Source organism: Myotis brandtii, unplaced genomic scaffold (assembly GCF_000412655.1).
Source record: "Myotis brandtii unplaced genomic scaffold, ASM41265v1 scaffold297, whole genome shotgun sequence".
Taxonomy (NCBI): domain Eukaryota; kingdom Metazoa; phylum Chordata; class Mammalia; order Chiroptera; family Vespertilionidae; genus Myotis; species Myotis brandtii.
The window spans coordinates 509877-531356 of NW_005361351.1; the positions used below are offsets into that span (position 1 = coordinate 509877).

The 21480-nt window shown below is 41.0% G+C and overlaps 1 protein-coding gene across 4 annotated transcripts in view; it reads right to left on the bottom strand.

Annotated features, from left to right (window-relative positions):
• The window catches only part of FBXO18 (F-box protein, helicase, 18), a 54198-nt gene extending 43465 nt beyond the window's left edge, over window positions 1-10733 (bottom strand). For 2 of the 4 annotated variants that reach the window (XM_005869501.2, XM_005869500.2), the window contains exons 1-4: window positions 10578-10733; window positions 6598-7199; window positions 1896-2026; window positions 1655-1790 (exon numbers count right to left, since the gene is read on the bottom strand). In XM_005869501.2, coding sequence (XP_005869563.1) covers window positions 1655-1790; window positions 1896-2026; window positions 6598-7134 — 804 coding nt within the window. In that variant the 5' untranslated portion in view covers window positions 7135-7199; window positions 10578-10733. The remainder of the gene's footprint in view (window positions 1-1654; window positions 1791-1895; window positions 2027-6597; window positions 7200-10577) is intronic. The other 2 variants (XM_014542292.1, XM_005869502.2) reach the window with 2 other exon arrangements.
• Between the last annotated feature and the right edge of the window lie 10747 nt (window positions 10734-21480).

Here is a 21480-nt window from a genome sequence, read left to right on the forward strand (position 1 = left end):
GAGAGGGCACAAGTGGGGCTGAGGGATCCCCCCCCCCGCCCGCCAGTGCACAAATTTTTGTGCACCGGGCATCTAGTTATTTAATAATGATTAAATATTACGTTAAATAAATATGAAATAAATCATTGAAAATCTATTATTACAACACAGTATGCTCCACTTAGTAACATCTAAGAAAATGTTCACTAACATGAAAATAGTCAATAATGGGACACATATCTTTATCATTCTTAACTTTACTACAAGTCTCTGTTTAAAAAATGCATTCCAATAAAGGTACATTCCCTATACCTCTCACTATAACCATCCTGTGAAAGAAAACTCACTCCACCATCATCAACAATCACTTCACTGAAAACAGAAAGAGAAATGCACATGGATGGGTTTTCAGTCCTCTACTGGCTGCAGAATACAGGTTGAGGTTGCACCGAGCTTCCAAAATAAAATTTGAAAATCCATGATCTAAATGAGAAGCCACAAGTCAGAAAACTCAGGACTATTTCCAGCTTCTCATTAACTCATTATACAACTGTAACAAGACCCTGAATTTCTCTGGTCTTCATATAACCAACTTTGTTGATGGAATGGACTGCTCTGTAAAGAAATCCTTATTAATCAAAGTGTTCAGAGGTTAGATGACCATCCTCTGTTAAGGATTCCTCAACGGAATGGAACATTAAACTGAATGTGTTTTTTTAATGTATGTATGTATGTATGTATGTATGTATTTATTTATTTATTTTGAGAGAGAGAGAGAGAGGAAGGGAGAAGGGTAGAAAGAGAGAGAAGTATTGATGTGAGAGAAAAACATCAATCTGCTGCTTCCTGTACACCTTCTACTGGGAATCAAGCCCGCAATCTGGGCATGTGCCCTGACCAGGAATCGAACTGGCGACATATTGGTGCACAGGAAGACACTCAAGCAACTGAGCCACACCGGCCAGGGCTGAACTGAATGTTTTGGGTTTTTTTGTTGTTTTTTTAAATCTTGACAGGGTCTCTGATATCTTCTGAGAACAAATCTTGTAAATAAATTATTAAGCAATTCTGACTTATGCAGTCACATACTTCATTACTCATCTCAGCAGCAGAATGGCAATGCTGGGACCGAGGCCATTCTCTAAATATGCACTAGAGGGGGTTTTTTGTGTTTGTGCGTGTGTATGTGTGTTTTTTTGTTAATTCTCATCCAAGGATATTTTTCCCATTGATTTTTAGAGAGTGGGAGGAAGGCAGGTGAGAGAGAAAGAGAGAGACAGACAGACAGACAGACAGACACATTGGTTGCCGCCCATATGCGCCCAGACCAGTGCAGGGAATGGGACCTGCAACCCAGGTATGTGCCCTTAATCGGATTCAAACCCGAGACCCTTTGGTACAAGGGCCGATGCTCTAATCACTGATCCATGCTGGCCAGGGCTGAACTGAATACTTTTTAAAATTACTTCCAGATTTAAGAATCTACAACAATGTGGACTTTTACTTCTCTAATGGGACCAATGACAGGATTAAGGCTTCAAAACAGAGATTAAAGAAAGATTTTTAAAATAAATCTAAAATAACCTTCGGCCAAACTTAATCACCAAGACACTTTTCTTCCAATAAGAAAAATGTGTCACTTTCCCCAAAAATTCCCCACAGCCTCTTCACTTACTGCAGCAGTGATGTAAAGGTCAGGGAGGTGTTGACGCACACAGGCCTCTGCCTCAGGAAGGAGGTGGTGATCCCTCAGACTCCACAGTGCCCTTTCAGGATCCATACTTGGGGAGCATTTAGTGGTGGCTGTATAGCTGTAAGACATTCACAGAGGAGTCCATGAGAAAGATGATCCTAAGTGATTATATATGCAAAAGGACTTCAGAAACTGTCTTCTTCAAAGGAGAAAAGCAACTCACCGGATGAGGTTCAGCACACAAAGATCCGACTCTTTCTCAATACCCTGGTTCAATAGGATGCCATCCACTTTGCTGACAGCTTGCTCTTCATTCATCAGGTATCGATGATACAGCTTTTTCCAAGGAATGAACTATATAGTTGAAAAAAATCCAAAATAACATGTAGGCAATGGCTATTAGAGAGATTAGGCCACAAACATATGGATTGCCTTCTACCAATTAAAAAGCAATTATCCCTGGTTGGTATGGTTCAGTGATTGGGTGTTGATCCATGAAACAGGAAGTCATCAGTTCAATCGCAGGTCAGGGCACATACCTGGCTTGTGCCTCAATCCCCAGCAGGTGGCATATAGGAGGCAGCCAATCGATGTTGATGTTTCTCTCTCTCTTTCTCTCTCTTTCTCAAATCAATAAAAACATATTGTTTAAAAAGGTAATTATATTCCAAGGAGATGCAAGGCCATTGTTCACATTAGTGTTTGTCAGTCATTGTCATGATTTAATTTTATGGATATTGTAAGGTAAATTGTAAGGAATTTAATTTTATCAATAAATAATACTGTTATTTAAAAAAAAGGTAATTATAACTCACAATTCAAAAGCTGAGCAAATAGGGTACAAACATTACACAAATTTTGGTTGGAAACTAGAACTAGGTCTTGGTTTTGGTTGGAACACTAACTTAACATAGAATCTGGGAAAAGCTAGTACTTCAATTTCACTATCGAAATATCAGCACACAATGGCTCAGAGTTCCAATGATGATTAAAAAAATGAAAGCTGTGTCTATACTAGTATCAGACAAGAGAGACACTAAGTCAGAAATTATATTATAAGAAGACTATATAATGACAAAAGGGTCAATTAACCAAGAAGATGTAACAATTATAAGTATATATGTACTAACAACAGAGCTCCTAAATCTAGGAAACAAACACCAACAGAATAGAAGGAAAAAATAGACAGCAATGTAATAGCAATAGAGGCTTCAATACTCCACTTTCAAGAATGGATAGCACAACCAGTCAGAAGAGCAATTAGGAAACAATCATTTCATTGAACCTAACAGACCTATACAGAACACTCCACCCAACAACAGTAGAATACAGTCTTCTCAAGTGAACATGGAACATTTTCCAAAAGTGATCACATGCTAGGGCACAAAACAGATCTTAACAAATTTTAAAGGATTGAAATTATAGAAAGTATCTTTTTCAATTCCTGTGGAATGAAACGAGAAATCAGTAGCAGAAAAAGAAAAGAAAACCCCCACAAATACATGAAAATTAAACAACACACTCTTAAAACAAGCAATGGGTCAAAAAAGAAATCATGAAGAAATTAAAAAATACCTTGAGACAAATGAAAACAAAACACAGCATACCAAAACAGATATGAAGAACCTTTACATACGGGTGTGAGTCGGGGTGTTAGAACAACACGTGTAAAGAAATATGCAGTCTTTGGTTGGAATGCAACAAATCACGCGTTGTGGACAGAACACAAGGGTGTGTTGAGAAGTGAGCAATGAGGCTGGGATAATAAAGTGGGACAAACATGGAAAGCCTTACCTGCCTCCAGGGAATTTGGATATTATTCTGGAGGCAAATGGAAACTAAACACTATAATCAGAAGTATTATTGGAGAATCAAGATGGTGGCGTAGGTAACTGCTGGTACTCACTGCCCCCCAAAACCACATCAAAATTACAACTAAAATACAGAACAACCATCATTCAGAACCACCTAAAATCTAGTTGAATGGAAGTTTTACAACTAGAGAAATAAAGAAGAAATCACATTGAGACTAACAGTAGGGGCAGAGGTGCAGAATGAGCTGGTCTGATACCCACATGTGGCAATTTTTATTTGGGAGGGATATCTCAGCTGTGGAGGCCTCCTGGGAGGAGCAAGGGGTCCCAGCCCCACACCAGACCCACAACCCAGGGTTCCAGTACTGGGAAGAGACATCCCATAACTTCAGACTATGAAAACCAACAGGGATTATAGCTGAATGATATGGGGGCTGCCAGAGTCCCAGGCAGTTCCTCTTAAAAGGCCCAGGCACAGACTTACTCAGACTCACTCCCTCTGAGCTCCAGCACTGGGGCAGCGGCTTGGGGGGGACCCAGAGACATATAGAGAATTGGACTGTCTGGAATAGGGGCAAGAACTTGGGGGTTCCCACACAGGGGTGCTCACACGGTTCATTGTTCAGAGTCCATTATTCCTATGCTAAGACCTCTGCCATTGCAGAGCTGACTGGCAACCATATTTGAGTCTCCATCAACCTGGCTCAAACTGTTTGCTCCACCCTGGTGATTTCCTGAGACCCTGCCCCACCCAATTTGTAGCCCCATCCAAGCTATTTGCAGTAGCTTTTCTATATGAATGGCTTGTCCTGTCTCAGGGTTCAGACTCTCCTAAAATTTCTCAAACAAGCAGCAGCTGGTGTCAGAGTGCCCCATACCTGTCAATAAGAGGTCCAAGACCCAGCACTACCAGCCTGCCTTGTTTCACAGCTTGGCCTCACCTGGGCGCTTCTAAGCCCGATACAAGTAGCAGCCATCTGCAGATTGCTCTGTAGCTCCTGACAGGTGGCCCCAGGCAGTGGTTGACTTTGCACCTCCCAGAAGGCCCCAGAGCCAGTGTTCCCAGTGGACAGCTTCAGACAACACCAGATTACAACTTTACACATCCACAAGCAACACACTCAAGGGGCAGATTCAGTAAGCACCAAAGCCCCACTAAAGCAAGTCCTACACCATAGGGGTGTCCCCTGCACAACAGTAGTTGCAGCTGGTCCTCACAGCCAGCCAATTGGCCTGGAGGTAAATTCCTCCCAGTGACACCAATAGCAATCAAGGCTCAACTACAATAAGACAGTGCACACAGCCCATACAGGGGTTCAACCTAGAGTGCCCAGCTCAGGTGACTAGGGAGGCTGAGCCACTGGGCCATACAGAACACCTGCTACACAAACCACTCTACCAACTCCAGGAGGCACAGAAGCTCTACCTAATACATCAGCGGTTCTCAACCTGTGGGTTGGGACCCCTTTGGGTGTCGAATGACCCTTTCACAGGGGTTGTCTAAGACCATCGGAAAACACATATATAATTACATATTGTTTTTGTGATTAATCATTATGCTTTAATTATGTTCAATTTGTAACAATGAAAATACATCCTGCATATCAGATATTTACATTACGATTCATAACAGTAGCAAAATTACAGTTATGAAGTAGCAACGAAAATAATTTTATGTTTGGGGGTCGCCGCAACATGAGGAACTGTAATAAAGGGTCGCGGCATTAGGAAGGTTGAGAACCACTGTAATTCATAGAAACAAAAACATCAAAGTAGCCAAATGCAGAGACAAAGAAACATGTCACAAATGAAAGAACAGAAAATATCTAAAGAAAAAGAACTAAACTAAATGGAAGCAAACAAACTACTAGATACAGAGTTCAAAACAATCATTATAAGGATCCTCAAGGATCTTAATAAAAGTTCAAGGGACTTAGTGAAAATTTCAAGAACATTAGTGAGAACATCAAAGACATGAAAAAGGACCAGTACAAAATTAAGCATACTCTAACTGAAATAAAGAAATATTTACAGGGATTCAACAGTAGAGCAGAGGATGCCAAGAATCAAATCAGTGACCTGATGAGGAAGCAAAAAACTCCCAATCAGAAGAGCAAAAGAAAAAAGAATAAAAAAATATGAAGATAATGTAAGGAGCCTCTGGGACAACTTCAAGCATACCAACATTTGCATTATGGGGGTGCCAGAGAAGAGAAAGATATTGAAAACTTATTTGAAGAAATAATAACAGAAAACTTCCCTTACCTGATGAAAGAAATAGACCTAGTGAAATAAATAGACTCTGAGGAAACACAGAGTCCCAAACAAGAGTAACCCAAAGAATCCCATACCAAAACACATCATAATTAAAATGGCAAAGGTTAAAGACAAAGAGAGGATCTTAAACTCAGCAATTGAAAAGCAGTTACTTACCTACAGGGGAGCACCCATATGTCTGTCAGCTGATTTCTCAACAGAAACTTTGCAGGCCAGAAGAGAGTGGCAAGAAATATTCAAAGTAATGAATAACAAGGACCTACAACCAAGATTAATCTACCCAGTAAAGCTATCATTTAGAATTGAAGGACAGATAAAGAGCTTCACAGATAAGAAAAAGCTAAAGGAGTTCATCACCACTAAACCAGTATTACATGAAATGTTCAAGGGTCTTCTTTAAGAAGAAGGAAAAATATGTATATATGAACAATAAAATGGAAATAAATATATATCTATCAACAATGGAATCTAAAAATCAAAATAAATGAACAAGAAATCTAATAAACAAAATCAACTGATGAATAAAATAGAACCAGAGACATGGCAACATGGTACAGACTGATAAATCTCAGAAGGAAGAGGGGAGAAAGGATGGGAAGAGCTTAATCAAAGAACTTATATGCATATATGCATTACCTATGGACACAGACAATAGGGTGGTGAAGGCCTGGGGCAGGGTGGGAACAATGTGGAAGTGGGGCAATGGGAGGAAAAAGGAGAGACATCTGTAATACTCTCAACAATAAAGATTTTTAAAAAAAGAAGTATGTATTAGGGAAGCTAATCTTTTTATTTTTAGAGAAAACATCAGAGAACTCCAAGTGTTTTACATACCAGTGGATCACTAATTATCTCCCTCCAAAGATGGCACACCAAGCACAGATTCCAATAGAGATCTTCCACAGGGAGGAAAGCAAAAATGTGCCTTAGGACTTCGCTGGGAAGGCTGCAGATATGGCTCTGGGGTTCCTGACAGGGCAAGGTTCCAAGAAGTCCATAGTAAGAGTCAGGAATGGGATCATGATCCATGTTCTCCACTTCTTGGCTGGGTTCTTCAGTCTCTGCAGAGAGCCATGACAAAAAGCCCTCTGCTTCCAGTCTAGCTTCCCTGGCCTTTGTGCAGGACAGGGGCAAATAATGCTGTGGGGTTTTTTTAGAAACCCCATGCCAGAGACTGGTCCCCGTAGCTTGATTCCTCTCATCCTCAAAGGACCGAGAGCGCTTCCTTACCAGCAGAGCAGAGCCTGACGAGCCCAGTCTTGCTTCTCCATCATCTTCCTGAGAGAGGGCACAATTGCTTTCTGTAACAAACATCATTTCACCCTCTGAGTCCTTAGAGCTGTCCTGGCCCACAGAATTGCTTTTAGCCATGTCATTGGTACACCGCCGCTGGCCAGCTGGGAAGAAGTCAGTGATGTACCTTTGACATCCTTGACCTGCACAGAGAACCCAAAAAGAGTAACAAGAAATTAATAATGACTGCTGACCCGTTCTTAACCCAAATGATACAAACTAATTTCAATTAAGAGACAAGAATATAGTTATTGGCTAAATGATTATATAAAGAGCTTAAACAGCCCCCCCCCCTCAAAAAATAACAACACATTTACATTTGGCTCTATCATATAGTTAGACACACATATGGAATGACAGAAACCAGTCTTCAGATAGTGTGAGGACCACATTATACTTTGTAATATATACAAACTGAACATATGAATGGACAAAGCAAAGAACTGTCCACATTCACTCACACATCCACCAATAAAAATTCACACCTCCTAGCTTGCTCTTATAATAAAAAAAAATCTAAGTTTGCTTAAGTAGAAAGAAAAATGCTTCAGGTTATCAGGATTCAGTAAAACCCACTCTCCCATGTGACAGAGTTAAAACCGTTTTATTTTCATTTCTTCCTGTGCAGCTGACACGTTAATTTATTTTAAAATAAAAAGAAAGAACTTGGAATTCTCTTCAGATTATTAGAGTGGTATCTAATCTAATTTATGTATTTATTCATAAGCACCTATGATTCTAAGACAAAAATAAAATGAAAAATGATATAATGTAGGGAGTGGCTATAGAGTTAAGCCTCGGACTGACCTGTGGCATGGCCACAAACAAGTCCCAGCTTGGAGGGCAGAGCCCTCCTAGCCTGGTTAAGCTTAACCTTATAGTCCTCCCTTTCTCCTTCCTAAGTAGCTAATGGGCTGTGGGAGGTGCAGCAAGTGCTTCCAAAACAAGGTGAAACTCACAAAAACATTGTAAACATGTTGACCACTTCTCTTGTTTTGCTTTGTGTGCTCTGACTATAAAATAAAGCTTTGGCTTGCAGGCTGGATCACTGTTTCCTTATCCAGGCACAGTGATTCCCCCTAGCCCCAGCTGTATTCTCTTGTCTGTCTTCTTTAATCCTTCACCGGCCCTCCTCAGGTTCACCCTTAGCTGTGCTGGCACGGCACAATATAGTCCCTGACCTCAGAGACTTTTCAGGCACTAAGGGGAATCAAAAGGTGATTTCATACATCATTACTGCACTTTAAACTCTTATAAATTATTGTAAAATGCCAATGAACACCTTATCAATATACAACAAAATACATGGCTCCTTTCTGAAATGACTGCAGCCAGAATTTTTACTTTGGAAATAAGAGAGTGGAACAAAACTAAGTTTAGCCTTGCCTGGCCTGCATAGTTCAGTGGTTGAGCGTTGACCTATTAACCAGGAGGTCACAGTTCAATTCCCAATCAGGGCACATACATGGGTTGCGTGTTCGATCCCCAGTGTGGGGCATGCAGGAGGCAGCTGATCAATGATTCTCTCTCATCATTTATGTTTTTATCTCTCTCTCCCTCTCCCTTCCTCTCTAATATCAATAAAAATATATTTTTGAAAAATGTGTTTAAAATATATTTTAAAAAATCATTTTAGAATGTTTTTATAACATTCTGAAAAAAATGGAAAAAATCCTAGGTTTGGCCTTTAAAAGAATTTAATTTTTTTTTCTATGTTAGGAAAATAAAACTATAACTGTTTCTGGGGTAATGTGATAAAAACCCAGATTTGAAGTTAACAGGCTTGGGTTGAATCTTGATATTTTCTAACTGTGAGAATTCAATCACAGCAATATCTATTAAGAGTCTACTGCCAAAACCGGTTTGGCTCAGTGGAAAGAGCGTCGGCCTGCGGACTGAAAGGTCCCAGGTTCGATTCCGGTCAAGGGCATGTACCTGGGTTGCGGGCACAACCCCAGTAGGGGATGTGCAGGAGGCAGCTGATCGATGTTTCTCTCTCATCGATGTTTCTAACTCTCTATCTCTCTCCTTTCCTCTCTGTAAAAAATCAATACAATATATTAAATAAAAAAAAAAAGAGTCTACTACATGCTCAGTGCTAGGACTCCCCATTGAAACATACACATGCTGACAGTCTTTATCAAAAAGAATTCACAATAGAGAAGTTGACTTATCTACACAAAACAAACAAAATATAACCAGTTAGTTTAAAACTGCCTCATAAATTGGTTATGGCAGTTCCAGAAGTGATAAAAATACACAATATTTAAAGACAATTGGATAAGATTTAAGTTGGATGATGAAATTATATATCAAAGGGAAATAAGGCAATCTGGGTCATACATCTATTATTAAAAGATGGTTGGTAATATTTTTTTTTTAAATATTTTATTGATTTTTTTACAGAGAAGAAGGGAGAGGGACAGAGAATTAGAAACATAGATGAGAGAGATCGATCAGCTGCCTCCTGCACGCCCCCCACTGGGGACGTGCCCGCAACCCAGGTACATGCCCCTGACCGGAATCGAACCCGGGACCCCTCAGTCCGCAGGCCGACGCTCCATCCACTGAGCCAAACCGGTTCGGCGGTTGGTAATATTTTATTTAAAATCTTTTTTCCTCGAAATATTAATGTTTATTGCATGTAATATTATATATAAAATCATTTTTCTTGAAATATTAAGTTTATTGCAGGTAACATATTTAAAATCGTTTTTCTTGAAATATTAATGTTTATGTCATGTAACATTATATTTAAAATCATTTTTCTTGAAATATTAATGTTTATTGCATATAACATATTTAAAAGTTTTTCTTGAAAAAAAATTAATTAATTTTTTTAAAAGTTGGAATTCATTTGGCATATAGGGAACTGATACAGAACTTGCATGTAATGAATAATAAATATCAGGTGATGGCAAGTTTGAGCTTGGGTCCATAATAGTAACAGGGGGACATTTCGCTGTCTGTTCTTGAGTGGCAGTGACATGACAGGAAATGGTACTCAAGAATATTATCTTGATGTGTGTTCCACCTGATTTGAAAGAAATAAAATCTAAAGGCAAGGAAAAGTGTTACTGCAGCAGTCCAGGTCTGAGGTAACCAAGGACACAGTCTACCACGAAATCACTGAATGAGGGAACATTTTGGAGAAAAATAATGATACAATGGACCTATTGGCAATTGGACAAAGAAGATTACTGCAGAGTCTAGAAATCAAAATGGTTCTAGATTAGAATAGTGGTGATATTGGTATGTGTTTTCTACCATGTTATAATTAAGCAAGCTAATGGAATTCATTCAGTCATGTTTTCCTGGGGCCTTTACCAACCACTTACAATAGGAAGAAATGTTCATGGAAAATGCACAAATAATGAAAAAAGTGTCAAAATGTTGCAACAGGACTACAAAATCACTACGACTACAAAATCACTACAATTATACTTACAAATACTGGGAGACATTCAAAAGCCACACACACTACAGATTCTAAATGCAAGGTACATTTTTGGAAGACATACCCCTAGTCCCTCTTTTTGTTCTGGGTCTAGGATAGAGACCATGGTTCGGGTCTCTGTTTGTCCATCTTTGACCGAAGGGCTGGGTCACAGCCAAGTGACTTTGAGACAAATGTTGGCAGTCGATGGCTGTAAGATGCTTCCGCTTAAACCGTCTCACTGTATTACACCAATTGGCAAAAGAAATGGGACACTTGTTAGTTACTATCAATTCTACAAGCTAGCCAGAAAATTATTCTTAATTTTCAGGAACACAGTGACTGTGGACCACTTAGCCAGCCCTTTTCTTCTTCTCTACCTTCACATCAACTTTTAGTCATTTCATAGTTTCTTAGCATTTCTTCCTCAAAATTTAAGAAAAAAATCCAAAAATAAGATCCTAAAAAGACTTTTTTTTTTAAACTTATACTTTCTAGAAGCCCTGATCATAAAATACTCTTTCAAAAGGAAGTTGCCAGTAATGGATAAATTGAGATCTGGCATCTTTTACTTTACTTTAGCCAGGCACTTATGCCCCCATAAAAATCATGAGTTGGCTATAACTTTTCAAAAATAAACTCATCCATCATCCCCTGTACAATATATACCAGCTTCTCCAAGTCTCAGAAGCAGAACGCAATGACAAACAAAACAGTCACTGTAAATTCCTAGAGAAGACTACACTGTCAGCCTCTTAGCCCCCAGATCTCAGCATTGGGCACAGGATAGGAGCGAGGTTCCCAAATATAAGAGAACCAAGTCCGCTTTTAGAAAGATCTCAAAGGAGGAAATCTCATATTCTCCGTTAGCAACACATTATAGCAATTGTACCTAGAATTTTGTCTCAAGTCTTTAGTTGTGCACCCAAATCTACAATACACCACTAAATTCAGCTTTTGGAAAGGTACAAAATAGAGGCTGTCAGCAGATTTGTATAGAACAGCCCATACACATACAGTGCACCTTGGATTTTTTTCTGTAAAAAGTACGGAATGGCTTTATCCTATCCTTCCCCAGTGCATTAAAAATACAGAAGCATTGAAGATAACCAACTAGGTAGTTATGTCTTAATCACATGGCTAAGAGTCAAAGAAGGTAAGAAAATATTACATCTTTTCCTCTGCTGTACCCTCTGCATGTAGCATGGTGCCACACACACAGTACATGGTAAATAAATACTGAAAGAACAAAGGAGGATGAGAACACAGCAAAGTCAGAGTGGTAAGGCTGGGTGGGCAGTAGAGGAACCTAAGCCCTAGATCACTAGGAATTTGCTTTCATGTGGAACTTGGCAAGAAAAGACCACATGCCCTAGCTGGTTTGGTTCAGTGGATAGAGTGTCCACCTACGGACTGAAGGGTCCCAGGTTCGGTTCCCGGCCAAGGGCACATGCCCAAGTTGCAGGCTTGATCCTCAGTAGGGAGCGTACAGGAGGCATCCAATCAATGATTCTATCTCATCATTGATGTTTCTATCTCTCTCTCCCTCTCCCTTCCTCTCTGAAATAAAAAAAAAATATTAAAAAAATTTTTTTTAAAAAAAATAAGACCACATGGAGGAACTCTTACATGTAGCATACCAGACAAGAAAACACCAAAAATACCCAAAAGAAACTGTTTTATAAAAGTAGATAATATGGACAAAGGTAGAGTTTTATTTATGGATTTATTTTGTAAAATTCATCTGAATCTTAAATGCTTGTTGAAAGATTAAATGCTTGCAGAAATCTAACAAAGGCACTGGAGCAAAAGAAAGAGGTAAGGGGAGGGAATGGAAGAACACCGTATTCTGCTTCCAGAGTTCTGGTATATTCCAATATTCCAGTATTCTGGCAAGAAGCCATCATGGAAGGGGCTAAGTTAACTTCTGTGGGGAAGGGCACCTAAACTGAGCAACCTGGCTTCTGGGTACTGATACAGCTGCCTATATTGTCCATTTGGAATGGTGTCACCTGAGCCATGACTGCAAACCTGGGATGCAGAGCTAACACTTTTATTGTATTTATATGTCAAAAATTACTTTTCTGATTTTAGCTAAAGGTTAAAAAAATTAGATTATAGTTAACCTGCCTCTCAGGTCTGAGAGAGGAGGTGCTGTGATTCACTGAACTGGAAGCCAGGAGCCCTTCATTAAACATTTCACTACAAGGCTGCATGGTATATTCAGATTTGGAGTCAGAAGACCTCTTCCACTTGGTAGGTGTATTAATCACTAAAAGCCTTGATTCCTTCATCATTAAAAATGGGGATTATAATAACCTGCCACACTGAATTTGCAGAATAGTTAAATGAGGTTCAAATGAAACAAAAGAGATGAAAGTACTTGTGACACCCACATTGAAGCTGATAAGACCTACCAACTGAAATGTCAAAAGATTTACATATCAACCACACCATTCTGAGTATCTCTTAAAAGGTGCATAAGGTATATTTTAATAGCATTAACACTCTTGCAAAATTATATTTTTAAAACTATAGCAAAATTCTAACCACCCCTTTATTTTTATTAATAACTAGAGGCCCAGTGCACAAATTCATGGATGTGTGGGGTCCGGCCGGCCCGGCCCAATTCAGGGCAGATTGGGGCTGGGCCTGTGGGGAGGAGATGCAGGGAGGTTGGCCTTGGCCGGCCGGCCGGCCAGCCACCCGCCTCGATCGGGGCCGATCAGAGCTGGGTCAGCTGCGGGGAGGGACCACAGGTGATTGGCCAGGGGACCCCAACCCCAATTGGGGGGGCTGACTGGGGGCAGGGCTGGCTGTGGGGAGGGGCTGTGGGCAGTGGGCTGGCTGGCCCCGCCCCTCAATGGGGTTGGGGGAGCTGATCAGGGGTCAGCGGCTAGGGGTGGGGTTGTGGGAGGTTGGCCGGCCAGCCCCACCCACTTGGGGGACAATCAGGGGCAGGGCAGGCCGGGGGAAGGGGCTGCGAGCCAATCAGGGTGGTGGGAGCCCATCAGGGGCAGGGCCAGCCAGAGGTAGGGGCTGAAGGAGGTTGGCCGGCTGCAGGGCCAGCTGTGGGGAGGGGCTGTGGGAAGTTGGCCAGTTCGCTGGCCACAGTGGGCATCATAGTGACCAGCTGTTCTGGTCATTACAGAGTTCTGGTCACTGGCTTTTTATATATATAGACTAGTGGCCCGGTGCATGAAATTTGTGCACATCAAAAAAGACTTAATTAGAGGAAATATTTTAATATTGCTATTTGCCCTTTCTCTATAATAGAAGTGTCAGAGATGAAAGAAAATTAGTAAAATATATATGAAAATCTTCCTCCTGTCAGAGTCTAGGGCGCGCCACGGGAACCAGAGTCAAGTCCCCACCCACCCACATGCGCCTCGAAATCACGTGAGAACCAGACCTGGCTGGCCCCATCCCCATTGGGCTAGATCCAGACCCAGCCGGCCCCACCCCCGTCAAGCCCTGCCAGGTGGGGGGCGCGGCCTCAGGTCGCCTGGCCTGGTGCCAGAGTGGGGAGCGTGGCCTGAGGTCTCCCAGCCCAGGCCAGGGGGTGGGCCTTGAGGTCCCCTGTCAAGCCTCGCAGGCAGAGGGCACGGCCTGAGGTGCCCTGTCAAGCCCCGCTGGGCAGGGGCGTGGCTTCAGGTCCCATGGCCCAGCACCAGGGCAGGGGTGCGGCCTGAGGTCCCCTGTCAAGCCCTGTTGGGTGGGGGGCACAGCTTGAGATCGCCCAGTCTGGCGCCGGGGCAAGGGGCACAGTCTGAGGTCCCCTGTCAAGCCCCACCAGGCGGGGGGTGCTACCTCAGGTCCCATGCCCTGGCCCAGCACCATGCAGCCTCAGGTCCCTGCTGATTGCTTAAGTCTCATAATGGGAACTTGGCCTCCGCTGTGGGTGCAGCCATCTTGTGTTACAGAATCCCTGCCTCTGCTGTGGGCACAGCCATTTGACCATTATGGAGTGTTGGTCAATTTGCATATCCCTCTTTATTAGATAAGATAGATGCTTTTAAACCAACAATACAAATATAACTTTATCAAAATAAAGATGCTCAAGTGCTACCTCTCTTTCCCCCGAGTCCCTCAAAGCCCATGGTATTTCTCCCTCCTTTACACAGCAAGTGCACTTTGCACCTCTCTTACAGGGCACTTATTGTTAGAAGCTGCTCGAGATTCTTCAAGGAGCGAAGTCAAAGAGTACTCCGTGATAAACGTGCACTGGTAAGAAAGGCATGGAGATCAGAATCACTTGTGGACTTTTCAAACTCTGCAAGGCCCCAAAGACACTGCACTGAGTCTCCTCCAAACCTAAGTATTTGAACCCCTCCTGGAGACTCTACCACAGTGACTAACAAAAATGTGTCATAGAACAGGTGTTAGAACAAAATAAAAACAACTGAGAATGTATGAAAATCATTTTGCCAAACATAATTTTACCCATTCCCACACTTTTTCTGCAATGGCTTTCCTATGTGTGTCATCTCTCTGATCACTTACTCCCATAGTCCCTTTTCTAGAGGCCCCAGCTCAGATAGTTGGTTCTGGGTCTTTGCTATATGATTTCAAAGTGATGATTACCTGGAGATTGGCCCCTTACCCTTCATCGATCTCTTCTCCACCAAGATGGTGATCTGTCCCATCCTCTACCAGTCAGGCCCACTGATGCAATTAGACTTTGATCAGTCTCCCTTGAACTAGTTTCTACTAAACCTTTACTAGACTACAAGCCCTTAAAAGACAAGGAACATGTCTCACAGCACTTAGCACACTTCTTGGCAAATAACAGATATTCAAATACTTGTTGAATGACAAGTGGCTGATTCCTCAATTCTGTTTTAATCTGCCTGGCTTCATTTTTTAATCTTCTTTATTGTCAAACAATTTATAAAACAAGTCACAAAAAGTAAAATAGAGTGCTTTGACTTTTGTGGCAAAGACTGAAGTTCCTTTTCTTCCTCAGCACATAGCTAGTCTACATTTCCCTGCCCTGCTTGCAGGTGGATGTTGCCTTATCTGAGCTCTACCTCAAGGAATGTGAGTAAAAGGGAAGTGTGCCTCTTCCAGGCCTGGCCCACAGAAAACTCTCATGCTTGTTCCTCCATTCTCTGCTCTCCTTCCAGTGAACAGAGGAAGTAGATTCCCCAGGGCATCCTTTGGACACACTTTGAAAAAGGAAGAGCCTCCAGCAGCCGGGGTCCTTGGATTATAGCTTTAGAGTGCCATTCCTTCCCCACAACTCACTCTCTCTTTTTCTCGTTCACCAGCAATCTTGATATACCTTAGATCAGTAGTTCTCAACCTTGGCTGCTCTTTAGAATCACCTGGGAATCTTTTTAAAATCCTGATTTCTGGGCCTCATCCTCCAGAAATTCTGTTTCTTTGTTACTAATGTTGTGGCCCCACCCCATAACAAAAAAACAGAATTTCCAGAGGATGAGGCCCAGAAATCAGGATTTTAAAAAGATTCCCAGGTGATTCTAATGTGCAGCCAAGTTTGAGAACCACTGCCTTAGATGGTTATGTGATTGAGAAATGAACTTATTGTTAGGCCATTACATGTTTGCTTGCACCTGTTACTATAGTCAAGCTTACCCTAATCATTCCAAGATCATTTGTAATTGATACCAAATAACTTCCTTTCTTCCCCTACTCCCTATCTTTACTAATCACAAATATACCAAAAAGTCCTCTTAACATTTACAGGTTATAAATCCTAAGTGAACAAAATGAAGATAGTAAGTACCTACAATTCCTAGAAGAAAAAAAAAAAAATTTTTTTTTTTCAATCAAGGTAACTCTAGTACAAGGACCTGACCGGAGAGACTACCCATAACAAGAACCACAAAGAGCAGTTTTGCTAATCTAGGTAATTTGCTGAGTTCCTAACCTCATCTTATTAGCTCCCTACAAGCCTCCCAGTTTTCCCTGAAGGACTCTGTGAAGATCAACAAGTAGACCAGTGGTTCTCAACCTTTGTTTGGCTATGTCCCACCTAAGCATCTCTAAAATCCTGATGACCACCCCACCCCCTGTGACATATAACTCTTATTACTCAAAAAGTGAACTCCTATTCATGTGGAGGAAGCCTAAAAGGTCATTAACTTGGTCTAAACAAGCTTCCAAAGAACATGGCATCTATGAAAGAGAAAAATAAAAGAACGAAAGGGCAATTGAAGTACTGTGGAAGAAATCACTACGAAATTGTTTAAAAAATAATATGAAATGATATGAAAAAATAGCAAATAAAGTTTCAAAACATATAAGAGAACTGAAATGCATAAATACGTCACAATATATATTTATATATTGTATATGAGGCCCCTAGAACCATAAAAAATGCAAAAAATTCACTGTTAATAACTCATTCTCGATTGCCCCCCTTAAAAATCAAATTGTCCCCCTGTGGGGCGTGTGCCTCACATTGGGAACCACTGAAGTAGACACTTTCCCTCTTATGTTTCCTGTGGAGACATCAGAGGTTCACTGCAATGTAGCTCATTACAAGGATTCAGGGACTTCACAGGTCAGGATGCCACCTGTGAGATCTAAGAGCCCAATTTAAACACAATTAACAGTGTTGTTCCTCAACTCCAGGATAGTAGAAAATATTCATTCCGGCCAGGAAGCACTCTGCCATAATAAAACCATCCCATATGTCTCTGAGAAACTTGTCGTAATTATTCATATAACTATGTGTCTAATATATGTCATATATAAATTATTATTATTACTAGAGTAGACTTTATTCTTGCAGTATTAACAACTGATTGTGTAAGTGTGTCTTGATATGTCTTCTAGCCCTGGACTGAAAGCTCCATAGTCAGGTGGGAGGGAAGAAGGAACTCACTCAGCCCCTTTTGCACAGTGCTCCATAAATAACTGTCGTATAAATGAAGAACTGCACAGCTACAGCACTTTCCTCTGAAGGAGTGGAGGTTATCTTTGAAACCCTATACTACTTTATAGCTCCTAAATGCTTCTTAGCTTTTAAAGTTCTTTCGCATACTCTCATTTGATCTTCACACAATCTTATGATTGTGCCATGATTAAACTGGGGTTCAGAGAAGACTTGCTTAAAGTCACAAAACAGCTTATAGGTGATGGAATGTAGGTCTTCTGACTCCCCAAGTCCAGTGTTCTTTATGCTATAACATTCTCCCTTCCATTTTCCATGTTCAGAAATATTTGAAGCAGTTTCTAAAAACATCAGGTTTAATTTCTATATCACTATTGTTTAATCATTGTGCAATGTCATAACCAAAGATTTAGTAACAAGCAAGTATACGGATAACGGATAACGTAACTACGGGAAAAAAATCACTAAATACTGTAGACTCAAAATGGAAACACTTTAAAATATTTTGTTCCATTAGTTCTAAAAGAAACAAATGCAGAAAGAAAACATGATAGAGCTAGCTTTCCCCAAGTACTTGCTCTTGATCCAATGCCAGGTCCTTCCCAGCATCACAGCCTACTTCTCTACAAACCCAAAAGGTCTAGGCTCCAGGCTCCATCATCCTTAGGTCCTCTCACAACCTGCAAACAACTGCTCCTCTCTTGGAGACATGTTCACCTAATATTGCAAACTAGGATGGAGGGAGCTTTTTTTCTATGTATGTTTCTCACAAGAAAATGAAGGAATAATTTTAAAAAGAAGCCCAGCCAGTGTGGCTCAGTGGTTGAGTGTCGACCCAAGAACCAGGAGGTCACAGTTCAATTCCCAGTGAGGGTACATCAATGATTCTCTCTCATCATTGATGTATCTATCTCTCTCTCCCTCTCCCTTCCTCTCTCTGAAATCAATAAAAACATTTTTTTAAAAGGAAAAACAAGAAATGATCATTTATTTTACAGAGCAGAACATATTTTTATGTATTTGAATAGCTTTTTCTACTGCCAATTCATTTCACAACCACTTTTAAGTATCCACTATGTCTAAAATTCATTATAAACACGAGTGCTTCCTCTCTTGGCATATCTGGTGTCAAATGTTATTTTAGACACTGAAAATACAAAATGAGTAAGACAGCCTGCCCATAAAGCAGCTACAAAACAAACATAAATTACTATACATATGGCAATGTAAATTCCACACCAATGCACACAGGAAGTGCTATGACAGAAAGAAAAGCTAACAGGAAAGTTGAAAAGCCTTTATGAAGAGCTCAGCCTCAAAAGATGAACAGGATTCAGTATGGCAAAACAAACAAAATGTACAAAAACACAGAGACATGGCACAGCACTGGTGTGAAGGGAAGTCAGGTTTCGTCATAACAAGAAGTTCACAAATGGGAAACAGAGCTGAAAAAGAAATTTGGAGGCACAGATTATAAATGTCCTTAAATACATATAACACTAAGGAAATTGAATGTTAACAGATAGGCAATTCAGAGAATCATCTAGCTCTTAAGCAGGGTCAATGCACAATCAAATTTGCACGTTTAGAACAGTAACTGTGGAGGTAGGGTAGTCATGAAGATTGTCTAGAAAACAAGGCAGAACCTGAAGCAAGAGTTGGTAAAGTCTTGAGAGCAGCGGCAGAAACAGGAAGCAGGAGGCCCTGGTTGGTCAAGGACACATACCTGGGTTTCGGGCAGCAACCAATTGATGTTTCTCTCTCCTCCGCCCTCCCTTCTACTCTCTCTAAAAATCAATGGGAAAAATATCCTCGGGTGATGATTAACTAGAAGGAAAGAAGGGAGGAAGGGAGGGAGGGAGAGAGGGAGGAAAAGTGAAGATCAACAAGTCTTTTCTAACAAGACTGGATGAAAAAGATAAAAAAAGAACAAAGAGCCGAAACCGGTTTGGCTCAGTGGATAGAGCTTCGGCCTGTGGACTGAAAGGTCCCAGGTTCGATTCTGGTCAAGGGCATGTACCTGGGTTGCGGGCACATCCCCAGTAGGAGATGTGCAGGAGGCAGTTGATCGATGTTTCTCTCTCATTGATGTTTCTAACTCTCTATCTCTCTCCCTTCCTCTCTGTAAAAAATCAATAAAATATATTAAAAAAACAAAACAAAAAACAAAGAAAACTGAAATTTCCAGTACAAATATCATTAACTACATTAAGGAGTCAAGGAGAAATAGTGCTTTTCTTTTCATCACTTTTTCCTGGAGTGAGGGGGAGGATGAAAGGTTTCAGTTTTGAAAATAGTTTTGTTTTGTTTTAAAGTTATCTGTGGAATGCCAGGTAAAGCTCCAGGAGGCACTTTGAAATATGAGACTGGTCCTCAAAAGACATGTGACTGACAGTTGAGATAAGATTTGAGGTGCTTTAGTGAGATGCTTTTAGAAGTAGATGACTCCATAGCCAGAAGGGCAACGACAGAACCAAATTCAATCTTCAAATAAAATAAGCCCAGGAAGGATAGAGGAATCTAATAACCAGAGAAAAGATAATGGCAACAAATAGGAAATTAGAGCTCTAAGTCCAATACCAACGTTTGGTGTTCACACACTCACAAATGACAAAACATGTCAAATGATCACGACATCAGTGACCACTGGTGAATGCTACATAACCATGAAATACAATGCAGGAGAAAGGAAAGCAGACAGCGAGGAGCAAATCATAATGCCAACATGACCACATGCAAAATGAGACAGTAAAAGCCAGACCACAAACTCCAAAAGATGCACCCAAAAAAAATGGGCAACCTAACTGGAAAATCAGCAAGATCCCAGTTAGCTTCCTGTACACCAAGCTTTTAACCCAGAAAATCACAGGAGCTGTGGACAGATTCACATACATTATCATCTAGTTATCTAAAGGCGGAATACAGATCAGAATAAGTTTATAAAAAGGACAAAAGAGACAGAGTTGCATTTGACACCAGTTAAGTAACCAATCGTCTGGATTTAAAAGAGTTTGTCCCATTGTGCAACGAATGAGTTCCAATTTTGTTTTTTTTAAAAATCAGGGAAACTGGAAGCATAAGGCAAGAGAAGGTAAGGTGACTTGTAATAAGGATGGGAGGGAGCATTAGTAGCAAAAAGTGCAAAACTTCCATTTGTGTTGACTCCAACAGCATCATGTTGTTGCTTGGCATGTTCTAAAACTTAATGCATTGCAAACCACTTTCATGCCTTCCTGTTTTTTGAAGTGGCAAGACACAATGGAACAAAAACTTTGGCAAAGTTGATATTGGACCTAGTTCTGTCTCCAATGACTGTCCATAATTGCTCAGGAAATTAACCAAATTCAGTGTGTTCACTGGTAAAATTGGTTTGTTTTCATAGGCCCATACCAGAGGTCTTTTTTCTTTTTTTTTTTTCATTTTATCTCCCTTAATTTATTTTAGCACAGGGCTAGGCAGTAGCAGACACACACCAGGTGCTACCATCCTTCCTTCCGTGGGACTTCATTATCTATAGGAAGTGGCAAAATCACTAACTTTAGGCCTCAGTTTCTCCACCTCTAATGAATGATGCCTTACAGGGTTGTTTGCGGATTCCATAATTAAAGTGCTTTGTATAAAGCGCAATATATATGTAAAGCATAATTGTTTCTAGGTCTGGCAAACAGTAGCAACTCCCATTTTATATCTAGAGGAACTGAGAACCAAGAGGTTTAAATGACTAGGACCTAGTAAGATCGGGGAAAGAACTCAACACCTACTCAAATCCCTTCCATCACCCCATGTACCTTGCTCAGATATCAAGGTATCTTCTACAAGCTCAAGGTCTTCCCACATCACCTATGTTTTTCTTAATATTCAAATAAGTGGGAAGGAAGCTACAAATGAAAGAGGCAAAAGGACACAATAAAATGACTCGCCCAAGGTAAAAAAAAAAAAAAAGAGTAGAAAAGGAATGCTTGCTGGCCGGCAGCCAAGGCCACGTCCCCCATGACTCCCACAACACGGAGAAACGACGAGCTCCCCACTTCCCGGGCTCACGGACACTGTGTAGGGGCGCCCTCCGCTTCCAGCGTGCCAGCCCGCCGCGCCCCTGCAGCTCTCCCACCGTGGACAGCCCGGGCCC